General features: G+C 37.5%; 1 protein-coding gene across 1 annotated transcript in view; it reads right to left on the bottom strand.

The window, feature by feature from the left end:
• Positions 1–18,701, bottom strand: part of nrd1a (nardilysin a (N-arginine dibasic convertase)) — a 71,773-nt gene extending 53,072 nt beyond the window's left edge. The window contains exons 1-8 of the mRNA XM_073063019.1: positions 18,295–18,701; positions 14,670–14,916; positions 12,123–12,204; positions 7,380–7,533; positions 2,573–2,646; positions 2,344–2,439; positions 2,135–2,257; positions 347–404 (exon numbers count right to left, since the gene is read on the bottom strand). Coding sequence (XP_072919120.1) covers positions 347–404; positions 2,135–2,257; positions 2,344–2,439; positions 2,573–2,646; positions 7,380–7,533; positions 12,123–12,204; positions 14,670–14,916; positions 18,295–18,443 — 983 coding nt within the window. The 5' untranslated portion in view covers positions 18,444–18,701. The remainder of the gene's footprint in view (positions 1–346; positions 405–2,134; positions 2,258–2,343; positions 2,440–2,572; positions 2,647–7,379; positions 7,534–12,122; positions 12,205–14,669; positions 14,917–18,294) is intronic.
• Positions 18,702–19,003: the final 302 nt, after the last annotated feature.

Below are 19,003 nucleotides of genomic sequence, written 5' to 3'. Positions count from 1 at the left end.
AGCCAAGAAGGGCCAAAAGGCCTGTTTCTGTGCTGTAATGTTCTATGGTTCTAAAAAGGGGAGAAATGAGATATTTCTGATCCCTATGGAACATAGGAATATTTGGTGTTAATGAGCTTAGGTGCATCAAGCATACCCACAATCAATTGGTTTGGAAAAAGTTACTATCATACATGAAGATAAACCACCTGATTAAAGTACTAAAGTGTATCTACTACCCATGGAATGGCATTACAAGAAGCCAATATTTTTGAATATGAAAAATACTCAAAAATATAAGTCGCAATTTTTCTTATAAACTAAAAAAAATGCATGAAATACTGTAACAATGCAGAACAGGTCCTACTTGTTTGGTATTTGAGAAAAAATTTCCTTCACCCATGCTTCTAAAGTATCCAGGCTTTCTGCAATTGTTAAAAGGAAAATAGCATTAGTTTAACCCATCGCATGCTACATTCACCAAAATTGTTCCTAAATTTAAGTTTAGTCTTCATTAGAATTCACTGATGTATCCTTGAAATTCAAGATTGGACATCTATATCAAATGCTTTCTTAGAAAACTGACAGATGGTGCGCTTTTAAAACCAATTCTCTCTCTCTCTTTATGCAAGTCACAGTGTAGAGTTCAGAATAGAACAGGTTAGTGAGCTCTAGAACTCCAAGCAAGAAAACATGGGAGTAATCAGTCACATCTGCAGCTATACTTGCTGCCCTTACAGCTGTATGTTATTTATAAAACATTTTCCAAAGATTTTTATCAAAAAAATTGATGACTGATATTTGTGTATATTGCTTACCTGCTTTTCCAGTATCAATTTCTATGTCCACATTTATAATTTGCAGTTTTCCTTGTAAGCCTGCCATACTAAATTTGCACAGTGCACATCGAAATCTATGATATGTATGATAACCTTTCAAGGTAAAGTTGATTCTCCGCACAGGAACTTGCATAAATCAATGGGAGGATTTTGCACTTATGTATGCAAATTTGGAAGCCGCTGACAGCAGACTGTACTTCAATGGTGCACAGCTCAAGAAATCCACTGTGCAAAAGAAACTTGAGCTAAATGTTCTTCAATTTACACTCACTGGAGAATTCAATACCAGTTAGAAGGCACATAGGGCAGCCTCCATTGATTTCAATAGAAAGGAACAACCTTTAGCAAAGGTTTGTTAATTTAAAAAGACTTGTAAATAGTTTATTAGTTCAGACATATTGTTTTTATCTTTTCAGTACTTTTAATCTCTACTTGGTTAATCAATTATATTTTTAATCTGTTTTAGGCTTTTAAGTTTGAGTTCTTAACTTACTGGGCTTTATCTTCAATGACTCAACCCACATGTCTTCTTCATAACTACCCACCGCTCCCATACAACCCCCATGGCTACGTTAACCTTTTATGACCCTGTAGAATCCTCCAGCTGTGGCCCCTTTGGCAAGGCAGATGTGACTGAAGCTGAGGCCCAGCTCATGGATTCCACTGTCATAAAATCTGCTAAGGTTTTTAATTCTAAAAACAGCTTAACTAGCTCTTAATAATTAAAGGCAGCATGAATTTAGTTCAAAATTATAAATGACCAGATTTTAACAAAACATAAATACTATATTTATGATAAATAAAAAATTAAAGTGAACTTTTTTTTTTAAACCAGGGATGTCACTTGCACGATAGACATGGATGGCAAAAAGGTGAGGGTCAAAATGCTACCATCGAATTTAGTTGCACAGGTGGAAGTTGAAGATGCACTGAACATCAGAAGGTGAAGGCTCCCAAATTCAGTGGCTTTCTCTGCTTTTCTTTTTAAATGCTTTAAATATTTTTAGCTGCTTTAAGCATTTTAAACTTTCACAGTTCTGGATAAAATAATAATTTGGCTGTGGAATATTTTCCATCCATTTGGTGTGCAGGACTTCTGATATTCCCTAAAGCATGGATGTGCATTCAACATCCAGACTCTCACTATTGTTGGTGCAAAGGTTATTTGAGAGTAACAAACGTGAAATTTCTAAAATACATTATCTTAATCATATAGCAAATGTTATAACATCAGGTGGCATTTCTATAATTATTCAAAGAATCACTACTGTAGAGTCCAGAATCAAGAGTAAATAATGCGAACAATGAATATTCACCTTTTGACTGGACAGCCAGAGTCATGTATTGAGCAGAGTAATGGCGTTTCCAAAACTGTTTAAGTCTAGCATAGGTATCAATGTTTTTCTCTTTTGGTGTATGTTTCAGTGTCTGTGAATTTCCTGTTGATATTACAAAGATATATGAATCAATGCAGTGCAAGAACAAAATTAAGAAAAGAAAAGTAATATGGAAATAGACATCTTACCCCAGAAGAATTTTCCCATAGGATGACCAGGTCTAGCAAGACTTCCAAATAATAATTCTTTTCTACTTGAATCAGATGGCATAGCAAGCTGAAACTCTGAAAAAAATTGTTATTTCACATAAATATTACATTATTCATTTGAGATTACCAAAAATAATAAGCATTTTTAGTCTGAGGTTCAAAAGACTTTAACCAGAAAAATGTATATAATTATATAACAGTACATTACCACTATCTACTGTCTCTACTTCACGATCAATGGTGTCTTGGATCATTAAGGGGCCAATGAAAAATTGTGCCCACCTGAAAGAAATACAGATTGAGATGGGTCTGTTGTTATAAAAGCAAAGGTTTTTGAAGAAATAATGGCAAAACTATCAGTGCTCACCATCAGTCCATGAATTTGACAGCAATATTAAGATCTCCAGTATTGTGAAACTATATTTATTCCAAACATTACCAATTTTTATTCCTAAATCTTTTTTTGATATTATTGACTCCAAAATATCCTCGTATGTGTGGCAGAATAAAAATCCTAGATTAAGACAAAAATATTTACAGAAGCCTAAGAAGGAGGGTGATTTGGCTTTGCCAAACCAGAGATTTTACTATTGGACAGTTAATATACGATATTTAATATTTTGGACACAAGAATCGATTATAGCACCTTGCCCACAATGGGTAAATTTGGAATGTAAATCTGTACAAGACTTTTCATTGTTTTCCATTTTAGGATCTTCGCTTCCTTTTGCTTTATCTAAACTGAATAAACAAATAACTAATCCTATAGTTAAACATACATTGCGAATATGGTTTCAATTTCGTAAATTCTTTGGCTTGAATAAGTTTATCTTATCAAGCCCTATTATATCTAACATTTTTTTTCAGCCCTCTTTTATGGATCAAGCCTTTGTATTATGGAAAACAAAAGGTATAACATGTTTTCATGATCTATTTTTAGATAACAGTTTTATGTCCTTTGAACAGCTATCTAATAAATATAATTTGCCTAAAACTCATTTTTTTAAAGATACTTGCAAGTTAGGAATTTCTTGAATAATATGTTACAGTCTTTTCCAAAATTACGTCCATTATGGAAAAAATTTTAGCTCTGAATCCTTGCCAGAAGGGTTTAGTAGCCATTATTTATAATATGATCATGAAAATACAGCCAGAAGTATCAGAAAAAATTAAGAAGGAATGGGAAAAAGAACTTCATTGTCTTATACCCACTGAGCAGTGGGAGAAAATTTTACAATTAGTCAATTCTTCTTCTATTTGTGCTAAACATGCCCTAATACAATTTAAGGTTGTACATAGGGCTCATATGTCTAAGGATAAACTTGCTCAATTTTATTCTTATGTTAATCCAACCTGTGACAGATGTCATTCTGAAGTTGCTTCATTGACCCACGTTTTGGTCTTGCCCTTGCTTGCAAAATTATTGGAAAGATATTTTCGGTACTATTTCAACAGTTCTGAATATCAAATTGCAACTGCATCCTATTACTGCAATTTTCAGTTTACCAATGGTGGATAATATTCGTTTATCCCCCTCAGCCCGGCGGATGATTGCATTTGTTACATTAATGGCTAGAAGATCTATCCTATTGAACTGGAAAGAAATTAATCCCTCAACTATATTTCAGTTTAGAAATATAAACTATGTTTGAGTTTAGAAAAAATTAGAAGTGTTGTCTTTGACCCTTCAGTTAAATTTGAAAAAACTTGGAGACCATTTATTCAACATTTTTATATGAGCTAAACTGATTTTTCCTAAACCTTACTTTTATTATCCTTAATTATTTGGATGGAGGTGCGGAGTTATTGACGCTACTGTGTATATTTGACATAATCCAATGGCCCATGTTGGTTAGGTTTTTTTTTGGGGGGGGGGGGGGTTTCTTATTTACTCCATTTTTCGTAATTACTACGAGTTTGGGAGGTTATTATATATGGATTATCATCTATTTATATTTATACTTTAATCTATTAATTATATACTCTCAAACTCTCTGTATTCATGTTTCATTTATGTTTGTTTAAAATTAATAAAAAGATTTAAAAAGAAAAGAAAGGAAATGTGATTGAAGTATACTTAACATGCCAATCAGCTAGAGTGCGACAACTCTTTGTGTGCAGTTTAAATCCCTTTGTGCGCTAGCAGCAAAAGATGTGCGTGCAGGCACACCTCATAGGGAACATTGCTGCACAGGGTTCCTGTCCTCCTGCAACATGACAGAAACCACCACTATTTATAATGACTGTGCTGCTGCTGCAAAAAGCAGATTTTCATGGCATTTATGCCCTGGGTAAATACGTCTATCACAATAAACTGGCAAATTAAGATTACATTTCACATACCAAAACTAGTAAGAATAGAGAGAATTAAACTAAGATCACATAGTAGCCAATCTGTTCAGTGGACAATTCCCACAGAAAACATCTTTCTTTATACAGCTCAACACAAGCTAAAACTACTTGGAGCTCAGACTAATAAAAGAATGTTTTCAATGAATTATGGAAATTACAACATGTGTTCATTCAAATCCCACGATCCCAACCTCCATATTCTCCAAATATACTTCACTCTCTACTTATCAAATATCATACCATTCTCTTTAACCTTAAGGTATTTTTCTTAGACAACTGCTCTGCCCAATTGCAGAATGTTGTGAACACAGCCCACGCAATCAAAGACCCTCCCACCCCGGTCATTCTCTTCCATGCTCTTTCCATCAAAAGCTTAAGCCTCAAGGGCTGTTATCCCACTGCTATAAAACCCTTGTATGGATTTCTTGGGCAATAAACATCTCCTGATCTCTCAATCAATCTTGCCGTGGCCCTTACACCTCACTTGACAAGCTGCACTTTCTCTGGAACCTTAATAATACATTCTGTACATGCTTTTTTACTACCTCAATGGACTTGTGTGTAGAATGATCTGTCTGGATGCAAACAAAGCTTTTAACTGTATTTCAATAAAAGTGCCAATAATACACCAATTACCTCAGATATCCCGTGGTAAAATATTCCATAATTAAATATCCTTGGTTCAAGAACTTTCCCCACTTCCCTCTTCCTTCTTTCAGTGGAAATCCTTGATATTTTTGTTACCCAAATTCCCATTCATCTTTCAATCAATACATTTTTTTTTGCACTGCTGCCACAAAATTCAACTGAATTTGCATGCTACAAGCTACATCTGATTTTCTCCTACTTTTTTTAGGGTGCTGAAAATGCTTCACCTCTCTTTCAATGCTAAAATTATTGCGGGTTAAAATTATATATCTACAGCTATATATCCTCCAATGTTGATTCAATGGGGAGCCACACACCTTAACATTACACAGGAATAGTTTAAACCCCAACAGCCAAGAGGAACAAATATGAATTTGAACCTAATTCCATCCCAAAAAAAGCCTACACGGAAATTGATATGCCAGATCCCAATACACTGGAGCAGACCATTATGTAATTTGATATTTTCCTTACAAATGAAACTGGTCTAACAGAGAGTGTGAAATTTAATACTACTAAGTACATTTCACATAGATGAAAAATTGAGACAGAAGGATTTATGGATTGGAATCAAATTTCAACAGAATCAGTCAGGCATAATAAAGGATCTGTAAAAATAGGCAATATAAAGAAGCAAATAAGAATAAGTGAAAGACAGATTTATGGAAGTCAAATGTGCTACAATTTATTAGGAAGATGATGCTTTCAATATCATTGGCAATTTTGAATATTATACCACAAATTATAGTACTTATTTTTGTACTGAATAATGAAAAAATGAAATTCATAATACTGGAAATTCTGGGAATTTGGAGTAAAAACAAAGTGGAAAAACAAACACAAGGAATACTTGGAAGGTCAGGCATAACCTGTGATGTGAGAATAGCAGTGCAGCTTCAAGTTGATGAGCTTTGATCAGGATCTTTGTTATGAAAAGTAATCAACCTTTTTCTCATTCCACAAATAATGAGTGTTTTCCTCTCTTGAAATGAGGCTGAGCAATTCCAAAGCAAACATTATTTTATCTGTGAGATGATATAATTAAACTTAAACTTTACGACTCTCTTCCAATGTCCATTCACTTTGGCAAATAAAGAAAAACTAGAAGCAACCACTGATGAATCAATTCCACATTTTCTTCCAAATGGTATCATTAAATATCCATCAGTCGTTGCTGAAAAAAAATCATTTTTACAAGGTGGTGATTACAGGATGATTACATCTGCTCTTAATTACCTGAACAGTGAAAAGATATGTACCCAAATATTAATCAAATCATCCTCAGGATTGATCTTGCATTTTGTGGACTTCTTTAGTTAATGATTTTATGTACTCAAAAACAGAAATTTTGCCTCCTCATCAAAAGACCATTTGCCTTTTACAAACAAGAAAAAAGTCTGCAGATGCTGGAAATCCAAGCAACACACACACATCGATGCTGCCTGGCCTGCTGAGCTCCTCCAGCATTTTGTGTGTGTTGCTCATGACCATTTGCCTTTTATTAATTTTACCCTGCTGACTGAGAAAATATCAGCAACAAGTTATCATGGGTTTATACAATAAGCTCAACAGGCAGCAAATGTGGAAAAGGAAAGACTAACTTTCAGATGAAAAACTCTTCAGGAAGTCTAGAAAAGTGAGAAAATGCACTCCTTAGTTTATTTTCTCTCCCCCCCCCCCCCCCCCTTCTTAATGCTTTCATTAATCTCTTTACAAAACAGCTCCATATATTAGGATCAAGTGGGCATCACAGGCCTCATCATATCATACCTTGCCCTACCCAGCCTCCCCCACCCTCTCAGCAACTTAACCCTAACTTGATTTTTAATTTTCCCTGTTCTGCCGCAGGTCTTAAATCCAAAACATTAAATGTTTCTTCCCCACCCACACCACAGATGCTACCTAATCTGATGAGTATTGGCAGCTTTTTTCTTTTAAAAAAAACAGATTTTCAATTAATACCAACAATACAACTGTAAATAAAAATGGTTATAGGTTATCAAATACAAGCTTACCTATCAAGGGCGGCCTTAAAGTACTTTCTCTGGACGTCAAACTGAAATACTGTGTGCTCACAATCAGTTGATGCATTGTCACTACCACCATGTTTTTTCAGGAAAGCATCAAAACCATTCTCATCAGGATATCTTTCACTCCCCATAAAGACCACTGCAACAAAAGTTAAATGTATACTGGAAACAAGAATCAAGAGATCTTAAAACTATGACTACAAAAAAGTACAATTTATTCAATTTACAAGTCATGTGTTCAAAAGCAGAGCTCAATTAAATTCACTGTAATCTAAGTGGAATCTCACTTTACAATCTCTATGGAAGGAATTAAAAGTACTGAATAAGATGAGTTAGGATGAATAGCTGTGTTGTGCTGACAAATCAGAGTTATGCCAAATCAAAATTACACTTCTTACTGCTGTCATGAACATAAAATATCAAATTGTGTCAGTTGCAAGATAGAATTAACTTCCCTGTCCCCCTGGATGGCAAGTACTCAAGTACAGTGGATTCCATTTGATTGGGTCATGTCAGGACCAGTACATTTTGGCCCAATTAGCCAGAAGTTCATGGTAATAGTTAACAGGTATAAAAAAAAGGCAAATCACCATTTAACTGAGTAACAATTTATGTATTTAAATGAAATAAAGAATGAATTAGAACACTAGCAATACCTCTACAGTACTATAAAACTCATTTCTAAAAGTTATTTACAGAGGAATTCATCTGTCCTGTTCTTTTGATCGACTGTAAATGAACAAAATCAGTATGGACAAGTGCAGATAATGGACCGCTTTCATACAATGCTTTAGACAACTGCACCTTCCAAATCCTCATTTTCATTGTAACACTCAAAATGATTAACTTGTTGAATTAGTGAAATAATTTCATTTTCACTCCTGGCCATATCTGGTATCTCCAAGCCTGAATGTTCGAAACCACAGTAGCAAAACAGTTCCAAACTGTCTTCCTGCATACTTCCTGCCAACTATCAATGACATATATCATTGCTTTTTGAACACAAGCACATGCAACTGCTGCTACTTAAAAACTGAACGACCTAAGCACGGTATAGTGATTAATGGCCTTGCAAGTACATGATGGATGCTAGTTAGAAACCGTTCAGCAACAAGCTTCTACCCCAATTAAGTGGCATAGTGCTCCAAATAGGAGGGAATCACAGCTATTTTCTTGTTTTGTTTTTATTCTTTAAGATGTCCCAAATAAGTGCCTGTACCTAATAACCAATGGCTCAATTAACGAGAATGCACTATTTTTCACATCCTATCCATTCAGACCATAAGAGAGCAGAATTAGACCATTTTACCCATTGAATCTGCTCTACTACTCAGTCAAGTCTGACTAATTTTCCCATCTCAACACCAATCTCCGATGTCACCAACCATTCATCTTATAACTTTGATGCCTCTCCAATTAAAGAAACTATCAACCTTCACTTTAAATATACCCAGCGACTTGGCCTCCATGACTGTTTCTGGTAATGAATTCTACAGAGTCACCACTCTCTGGCTAAAGAAAATCCTTCACATATCTGTTCTAAAGAGACATCCTTCTATTGTGATGTTGTGTCCTCTAGTCCTAGACTCTCCCATTTTGGAACATGCTCTCCATATCCACTCTAATAGAACCTTCAATATCCAAAATGTTCCAATGAGATTCTTCCTCATTCTTCTAAACTCCAGCAAGTATAGGTCCAGAACCAAACACTCATCATCCTGTACATCAACCCTTTCATTCCCAGAATGATTCCCATAAATCTCCTCTGGACCTTCTCCACTGCCAGCACATTATTTCTTAGGTAAGGGACTCACAATACTCTAAATGTGTTAAGCAATACCTTATAAAGCATCAGCATTACATCTTTGTTCTTATATTCTGTAGAAAAAAATGCTAAAAATTAATTTGCTTTCCTTATTAGTAAGGCAATCTTCAAGGAAACTTTTAGGGAATCCTGCACAAGGACTCTCAAGTTCATTATTACCTCAGTTTCTGAATTTGCTCCCCTTGTAGAAAGGTTTACACCTTTATTCCTTCTACCAAAGTGCCTGAGCATACTCTTCCCTCCACCGTCACTTGCCTATTCCCCTAATCTGTCCAAGTCCTTTTGAAGACTCCCTGCTTCCTCAACACTACTTGCCCCTCCACTTATCTTTCCTCAACACTACCTGCCCCTCCACTTATCTTTATCACCCACAAGGCCATCAATTCCGTCAACCAGATCATTAATGTACAATGTAAAAAGTAGCAGACCAAACAATGACCCCACAGAACACCACTAGTCACCCACAGCCAACCAGAAAAGGCCCCCTTTATTCACATACTCTTTCTGTTAGTCAGCCAAACTTCTGTCCAAGCTAGCAAATTTCCTAAAACACCATGGACTCATATCTTGTTTAGCAGCCTCATGTGCAACTCCTTGTCAAAGGCCTTCTGAAAATCCAGGTAAACACCCACCGACTCTCTTTTCTATATTCTACCCTTTATCTTCTCAAACAATTCCAAGAGATTTGTCAGGCAAGATTTTCCCTCAAGTAAACCATGTTGACTTTGGCCTACTTTATCATGCTTCCAAGTAACCCAAAACCTCATCAGTAATAATGAACTTCTAACATCTGGTCAACGACTGAAGTCAAACTATCTGGCCTTTGATTACCTTTCTTTGGCCTCCCTCCCTTCTTAAATAGTGAGCGACATTCACAATTTTCCAGTCCTCCGGAACCATTCCAGAATCTAGTGTCTCTTGAAAGATCATTACTAATACCTCAACAATCTCTTCAGCTACTTTACAGAACCCTGGAGTGTAGTCCATTTGATGCAGGTGACTTGTATATCTTCAGATATTTCAGCTTCCTGAGCACTTTTAGCTTGGGAAGTAAGAGCATCCGCACTCACTTCCGCCTCCACACATTATCGAATTTATGGCATGCTGCTAATGTCTTCCACAGGGAAAGCTGGCACAAAATTCTGTTTATCCACTATTTCTTTGCCCCATACATCATTTTCCAGCCTTCCAATATCAACTCTATACTCACTTTACTCTTTATATACCTAAAAAAAATTTTGGTATCTTCTTTTATATTATTGTACATCTCCTTGTTGCTTTTTTAGTTGCCTTCTGTTGCTCTTTAAAAGCTTCCAAATCTTATTGCTTTGCCACTACTTTTTGCTATATTATATGTACTCTTTCAGTTTAAAATTGTCTTTTACTTCCCATGTCGGCCATGGTGCCTCATCCTTCCTTTAGAATATATTCTCTTCTTTGGTTGAACAATCCTGCATCTTCTGAATACCTTCTCTTACAAAAATTTCCAATAATTTGCCATAAATTCCATCAGGCTCATCGGCTTCTAATTTCCCAGTTTATTATTCGAGCCATTCTTGAATGACATAACATTTTCTATCCTCTAGCTTTCTGGCACCTCACTCATGGCTAAGAACTGTTCAATCCCTGGGATTGATCCACACAAATCTGCCTCAATACAGCAAGCACTTCCACTTCTGTAATCCACTTCCGGACTATGGCCTCACTACTTTTTTGCCTCAGTCCTGTCTTCCAAGCAAATACAAATTAAAGCATTCAAAACACCAATTTCTTTCTACTCCATGCATAGACAACACAAATATTGCTCCAAATGAAAATAACAGAACACTGAACAGCAGCAAAATGAGAAGTGATTGGATTCAAAAATGAAGACCAAAGTAGATTTGACAGAAAGGTATTCCAAAATGCATGAAAACAGCAACTAGAGAAGATGCTGTCGTAACACAGAAAGTATGGAAGGTTTAAGTTGCTGGAAAGAATGAAATAAATGAGAGATGAGGTAATGGAGCCATATTGCAGTTTGAATTTGTAGCAAGATAAATGGCAAGCCAAACAAGAAGGTGACTGATCAGCAAGTACCTGCACGGGGGGTATTAGTGGAAACATGTAAGATACACTGAGCTGGCCACAGATGCTAAGCAGCATGGATGGAAGGTCCAGACTCTCCCAGTAGAGGCTGACTGCAGAGAATTTGTCGCTATTCCCATGGTCAGATTGCTGTAGGGATTGGGAGCCCAAGGCTAGGGCCAGCAGCAAGCTATAAAAGACTCTCAGAGGTGGCAGAGTGAAGCAGCCACTGGTTACGGATGAAGAGGACTCATGGCAGCTGGGCCCTAAAATGACTTATGGGTGGGCAGATGTAATGGGGAGCACTCCTGGTACATCAGGTCACCTCTGGAAATGCAGTGGGTTTAAACTCACAAAACATCTAAGAAAGGGGGTGCCCACCTGATGACCCCTAGTCATCTGCCACCCACTAGTCCCCACCTCAAGAAATCTGAGCTAGGATCTGCTTATCAAAAGGATTGAAACATCTAGTCCCATGAGCTCGAACAATATGCAAATATTTTGTTTCAGACTTCACGTTTGCTCTGAAATACAAGCAAGCCACAGAAGATCAAAAAAACTGAAAAATTCAAGTCATTACTGAATAATACCAATTAATTTCTTTAATAACTTGCCAAATATACCAATATGATTCATCCAGATTCATTAAAATCTTACATGAATGTTGCACAAAGAATCAAATCACATTGAATATATCGAGTTCACATTAAATCATGGACCACCCAACACTAATCATGCCATATTTCACAATTAGTTATGAAAGAAATAACATATTTCTAAATGTGTAAAACATTTAAGGATTACACTCAAATATCAAAGCTGAAAGCTTAACTCACTGTGTTCCAAAAAATGTGCTAATCCTGGAAGGTCATCGGGATCACTAAAACTTCCAATCCCAACACAAAGGGCAGCTGCTGACTACAAACAATGAAATCATTAAAAATATTTCCACAGTCTTCCCCATCTGAGTATCCAAAGATTTGCCTGTAGCAACAATGATAAACTTAACCAATAAACTAATATTCTACATTTCCTGGAGACAATACATGAGTATGTCCTTTATTATATATAAACAGAATACCTAATCACTTAAAAAATAAGATATTTTGCATAGTTTACAAATGTAATATTCCATTCAAATACAAAAATCTGAAAAGTTAACACAGAGTCCAAAGTCTTGTCACTAGTGGTGTGCCCCAGGGTTCAGTACTGGAACCCCTCATTTTTCATGAATGTAAATGATTTGATATGAATGTACATGGCACGACTATAATGTCTACTGATTATCCTAAATTAGGGGATCTTGCCGATAGTGAAGCAGGTTACAATGAATTGCAAAGAGATTGTGATCAGTCGGGGAGTTGGACCAAAGAATGGCAATTTGCCAAGTGCAAGGAGATATAATTTGGGTCTTCAAACAAGAGTAGGACGAACAGCAGTGAATGACAATTGCTGGAATCTGGAGCAACAAACTGCTGAAAGTACTCAGCAGGTTGGGGGTTGGGCAATATCTGTATGGGGGGGAGGTGTCGATATTTCAAATTTAAACCATGCATCAGTATTTCTAGACACTTTCCTTCAATACATTTTCAATCAAAGTTCAAAGTAATTTTTATTCTCAAAGTACAGTACAGTTATGTTACCATATACTCCTGAGATTCATTTTCTTGTTGGCCTACTCAAATCTATAAAATAATAACCTTAGTAAAATCAATGAAAGACTGCCCAACTGGAAGTTCAACCAGAGTGCAGAAGGCAACAAACCATGCCTATATAAAAGGAAGAAATAATATTATTAAATAAATAAACAATAAATGTTGAGAACATGAGATGAGTCTTTGAAAGTGAATCCACTGGTTGAAGGAACACTTCAATGATGAGGCAAGTGAAGTTACCTCCTTTGGCTTAGAAGCTGATCGCTGGGGGGAATTACTGTTCCCGAACCTGGTGTTGCAAGTCCTGAGGCTCTCGTACCTTCTTGATGGCAGCCAGCAAAAAGAGAGCATGCTCTGGGTTGTGGGGGGGGTCAATGATGATGGACACTGCTTTTCTGCGACAGCATTTCACTTAGATGGGCTCAAATGGTAGGAAGGCTTTACATGTGATGGACAAGTATATCCACTACTTTTTATCGTATTTTCCTTTCAGGGGCATTGATGTTTCCATACCAGGGTCTGATGCAGCCAGTTAATATACTCTCCACTACAATATACTCTCTACAGAGAGGTTTGTCAAAGTTTCAGATTTCATGCTGAATCTCCACAAACTCGTAAGGAAATAGAGGCGCTGCCGTGCTTTCTTCATTACTGCACTTGCATGCTAGGCCCAGGATGAATTTAAAGTTGCTAACCCTCTCCACCTGTGCTCACTCAATGAGAACTGGCTCATGGACTTCTGGTTTTCTTCTCCAGAAGTCTACAATCAGCTCCTTGGTCTTGCTGACATTGAATAAAAGACTTTTATAATGACACCACTCAGCCAGATTTTCCACCTCCTTCCTATATGCAGAGTCATTTCCAACTTTGATTCTGTCTACAACAGTGGTGTCATCAGCAAGCTTGAATATGGCATTGGAACTTTGCATAGCCACATGGTCAAATGTAAAGCGAGTAGAACAGAGGACTAGCACACAGCCTTGTGGTGCACCTGTGCTGATGGAAATTGTGGATGAGATGTTGTTGCCAGTCTGAATTGATTGGGGTCTCTAAGTGAGGAAATCCAGGATCCAAATTGACGAGGATGCATTGAGACTAAGGTTTCAGAGCTTATTAATTAGTTTTGAAGGGATGATGGTATTGAATACTGAGCTGTAGTTGATAAAGAGCATCCTGATGTACGCATCTTTGCTGTTCAGATGCTCCAGCGTTGACTGATGAGCCAAAGTAATAGCATCTGCTATGGACCTGTTGCTCCATTAGGTAAATTGGAGTGGATCTAAGTTGCTTCTCAGGCAGGAGTTCATAGGTTTCATCACCAACCTCTCAAAACACTTCATCATAGTCAATAAACACTTATCAATGTGAAGATACCCGAAATGCATCAAGGCCTTCTTCCACAGTTGTTCATATTTTCAGCCCTTCCGAAACCATATATTCTTTGTAAAGAATAAAATCCAGAAATGGATCTTAACCAATTAAGAAAAATATAGTTTGCAAGAAGTTTCTCACCAAACAGCCACTAACTCCCACATGTGATCAAAACTAGTCCTGGAGATCCTGACATCTCTACCCAGGTGATTACAGAATGGAATTCTACTGATACTGAAAAGCAGAATTAACCCTTCACTCTATAATCATAGACTTTAAAGAACTACCGGTTCTTTATGATTCTTTCAGCAATCTCACTTAAAACTTCATGGGTGATGGTCAAAGAAAAAAATTTACCTGCTTCTCTGATTTCTTTTTCCCCATACAATGTTGTGAATCTTCAAATTCATCTTCTTCATTGTCTCCTGATGAATCTTCAGCATCTCCTGATGAATCTTCAGCAGAATCATTATTTGACAAACTCCCAGAACTGTCATCATCACTATCACTTTCATCTTCCTCAATCTGCTTATCTGGTTCAGACTTATCAATGGACATATCCGAGATTAAGAGTGCATTTAAACCGTTTTCTAATTTGATATACCTGAAATACATTGAGAGCATTTATAACAAATTACTTTTTCCATACAAAAATCTACTTTACTTGATGTGCCATGTTAAAATGATAAAAGATCACTAAATATTGTATTCATTTATATTTATTATTCATTCTTAATCACATTTATAATGGATAGTGTCATTTTTAAAAACTTTTTATACTAAAACTTTACACTTCATCATTTTCACCTTTACTTTTGCCCAAGGTGCTTTTCCTACAAGTTTGGCCCACTTTCTTCAGCAGAATGAAATAATTTGAAGATTCAGATTGGTACATACAATCAGGTACAGTAGTTAACTAACAATTCTGCACACTGCCTACCTACACCTTAAGTAATGCTGAAACACTACATCTGCAAGTTGAAGAGGCCACAATTTGTTACATCAAGGTAACAAAAAGCATTAGGAGTTTCTGAGATATAAACGCAACAGATTCTGCAGATGCTGGAAATGCTGAGCAACACACACAAAATGCTGGAGGCATTTGAACCTTTCATCAGAACTGGGAAGGAAGGGAGCAGAAGCTGGAATATGGAGGAGGAGAGAGGGGAAATGAGTATGACATCGTAGCTGTTAGCACAATGCTACTACAGCCCAGGGTGTTCCAAGTTCTATTCTGACATCCTCTGTAAAAACAAAGTCTGTGCGTTCTTCCCGTGAGGGCACGAGTTTTCTCCAAGTGCTCCAGTTTCCTCCCACAGTCCAAAGACGTACCCATTAATTGTCCTGTGATTAGGCTAGCTTTAAATAGTTGGGCTATTCAGCAGATCGGGCAACATTCGTCAGGTCTCAGCCCGAAACGTTGACTGCTCATTTCAACGGATGCTGCCCGACCTGCTGAGTTTATCCAGCTTGTTTGTACATGTTGATTTGACCACAGCATCTGCAGTGTACTTTGTGTTTAAATAGTTGGGCTGCTGGATGGTGCGGCTCATTGAGCTGGAAGGGCCTGTTTCACACTATCTCTAAACGAATTAATGAAAATTTAAATCACAATGATGTGTTGCATGGCAGGTTTTGAGAAGTGCTATCTTTTGATGTGCAGTGAGGGAACAGGGTACACTTAGAGAAAGATGATAACACATGTTCTATTTAACCATGAGATTGACATCTTGTGAAGCTGACATCACAAGCTCTGAAAATTAACAAAAGGTGGAGAATTGTTATTTTAAAGAATTGTTCAACAAGTAAATGTCATTACACATCTACAATTTTCAGTGTTAGAGAAAATGAATGACAGTGATTTATTTTAATATCAAAAGGGGTACTTACTCTTTAAAATACTTTGAGGAATAGATCTATCATCCAAGGACAAGAATGTCACAGTACTTATGCCATGAGGCAAAGAACAAAATATCTTCACAAAACTAATAGCAAATGGCCCTTCAGTTGTACCAAATTTCTATTCTACTGTATTTGTTCCCATTTCCACCCCAGGCAGTACCCACTACTCTATAAATAAATTTGATCCACACATTTCCTTTGAACTTTCTCACCTTAAATGCATGCCCTCAAGTATTAGGCATTTCAGCTCTGAGAAAGTGATACCAGTGGTCTGTCTGCTCTATCTATACCTCAGCATAACCTTCCAAAGTACACTTTTGGTCAGGTTAAACTCCATCTTGCATTTTTACAACAGATCTATATTTTGCTATATGCTTGGCACTATCATTTACATTGCCTGCAATACCAATTTTTGTAGTCAGCAAACTTACTAACTCACTCATCCAGTTATCATCCAAGTCATTTATATAACAAATAGTTGAGGCCTCCAGTATGGATCCCTGCAGAACACTAGTCACAGACCTCCAGCCAGAATAAGTCCCATCAATCATGTTGTCTTCAAAGGGTAAACCAATCCTGAACCCAAACAGCCAAATCACCATGCAGCTTAATCATCTGGATTAGCCTAGCATAAGGGACCTTGTAGTAGGACATTGTTTTCCAAATGCTCATAATTCTTATTGATAAGAATCCTTTCCCTAGCACTAATATGAGACTCACCAGTCTATAGTTTCCAGGATCATCCCTTCTTCCCTTTTGAGTAATATTAACATTAGCTACTTGCTAGTGCTCCAAGACTTTGCCTGTGGTTAGAGAGGTCATGAAGTTATTGGTTAAGGAGCTAGCTCTCATCTCTTGCCTCCCTCAATAACCTGGGGTATATCACATTTTGAGCCCTGGGGACCTATCCATCTCATCTCCAACAGCAACTGTACCTTTCTTTCTGCCATTAACCATTTATATGTCTTGCCTAATGTTTCACTACCATATGCACAAAAATATCAGGAGTGCCACAATCATGCTGCAAATCTTGCCACAATCATGCTGCAAATCTGGCCACAACTTTTGGGCCAACATTTTTTAAAATTCACTTTTCATACTTTAAAGTTAATTAAATCCAAGCACTTTATTTAGTCATTAATTTTCATTACTTAAACAAAACACCTTGTCTACTCCAAATCAATGTTCCAGTAATGTTACTTCCATGAATGAGTTTTGATCAGTTAGAGGACTGTTTCACACAAGGGGTAACAAACAGATGACATACTGAAGTTAGCTGGCAAAGGCAAAAATCAGGGAACTTTTTTGATAAAAACGCTGAGCTATTATGAACAGGAATGGTATTTACTGAAAGCATGGTTGAAGCACATTCAGTTGCAACTTGCAAAATGGTATTGGATGTGCAATGAAGAGAGAAGGTACAAAGGTATTGAGAAATATCAATGATGTGAAACGAATGAGGTAGATTCATCGAGGTTAACATGAAAGTGAACATGTATGTTGCATAATTCTGGAAAATCAGCTTAACCAAGCACTCCTGAAATCAAACCCTATGAAGACTCTATCCACTCTTGTTAACAAGAGCAAATGAAAAACGCCAGTAACGAAACGGGACTAAACTGGCTCCAATACATACATGAAAACGTTGGAGCATATAATTGCCTGTGAAAAATAATTAAAATATTCCCCAATTCAGTTCGGGGCTGCTACTTGGAAATCACATAACGATTACTTAAACAGCAATATCTGCATCTTCTAGCGCTCTACAGGTTCTGAGGTTATAAATGGAAGTCTAATGAACTCCAATCTGACTGCCTTCCAGAGGCAATCCTCAACTTGCATCCTGATCTTCGTTGTACCCAAATGAAGAAATTCTCCATGGGGAAGATCTGTCAAAGACATCTCCCTCCGATTTTTGGATCGTTCACTATCAGGTCCCACATTTATGTCCCAGGAATGATTTAACATGAGTGTTTTTTCAGCGACACAAAAAGAAAATCTGCCTGTGACTTTGGCAGGCCACCGTCTCCCCATCCATCGCTGGCCGGTGTAGGCCCTAAAGAGAACCGCCGCTCCTTACCTGTACTCTTTGGGGTCACTAGGAGATTTGACAATGTCCGCATCGCCTCGGTTATTCTCGGGCTTACATTCCCCCTCCTCCTCCGAACCACTATCTACATGCTGGCCCGAGTCTCTGGTGGCCGTTTTGGACTTGTTCCTGACCGGCATAGCCAGGCCGCGCCGCTCACGCCAGGAGACGGAGAATGTGCTCACAGCAGCCCGCGGACTCCCACACGCCGCCGAAAGCCTCGGCCCAAACCTCCGGCCAACCAAACTTGCAAGCGACGTAAGTAATGCAAAGGATCCTTTCAAAGGCTTAACCAGCCCCGTCGTGGGGTCCGAATAAGAGCCGGGTGCGAATGCGAGAGGATGCAGCGTGGCAAGGGATCTCCAGCAGGAACTGACCCCTACCTGACCCCGCCGTTTACCGTTCGCAGCATCAGTTAATCCCACCCGCCAGATAGCCATTGGTGCTTGTTTTAAAAAACAACAAATCCGTACGGCTGTCCGGCACGTCAATCATGAGCATAAAGTTAGGTTGCAACGTAGCTATTGTCAGTGCACTCTGTTTAAAGGTGGCTTAGTTACTCTTTGCATCAGAAGATCTTTTGTTAACGTACTCTTTTTATGTTAATTTACATATGTAACATTTAAGATGTGACCATAGTTTCATGTCGTAGAGCACAATTTATCAGAAAACGGTCTTATTTAGTCTCACGTGCAAAATT

The sequence above is a fragment of the Hemitrygon akajei genome, chromosome 12 (assembly GCF_048418815.1).
Source record: "Hemitrygon akajei chromosome 12, sHemAka1.3, whole genome shotgun sequence".
Lineage (NCBI taxonomy): Eukaryota > Metazoa > Chordata > Chondrichthyes > Myliobatiformes > Dasyatidae > Hemitrygon > Hemitrygon akajei.
The sequence above is the reverse complement of the archived record's forward strand: the minus strand, read 5'-3'. Positions and strand labels throughout refer to the sequence as shown.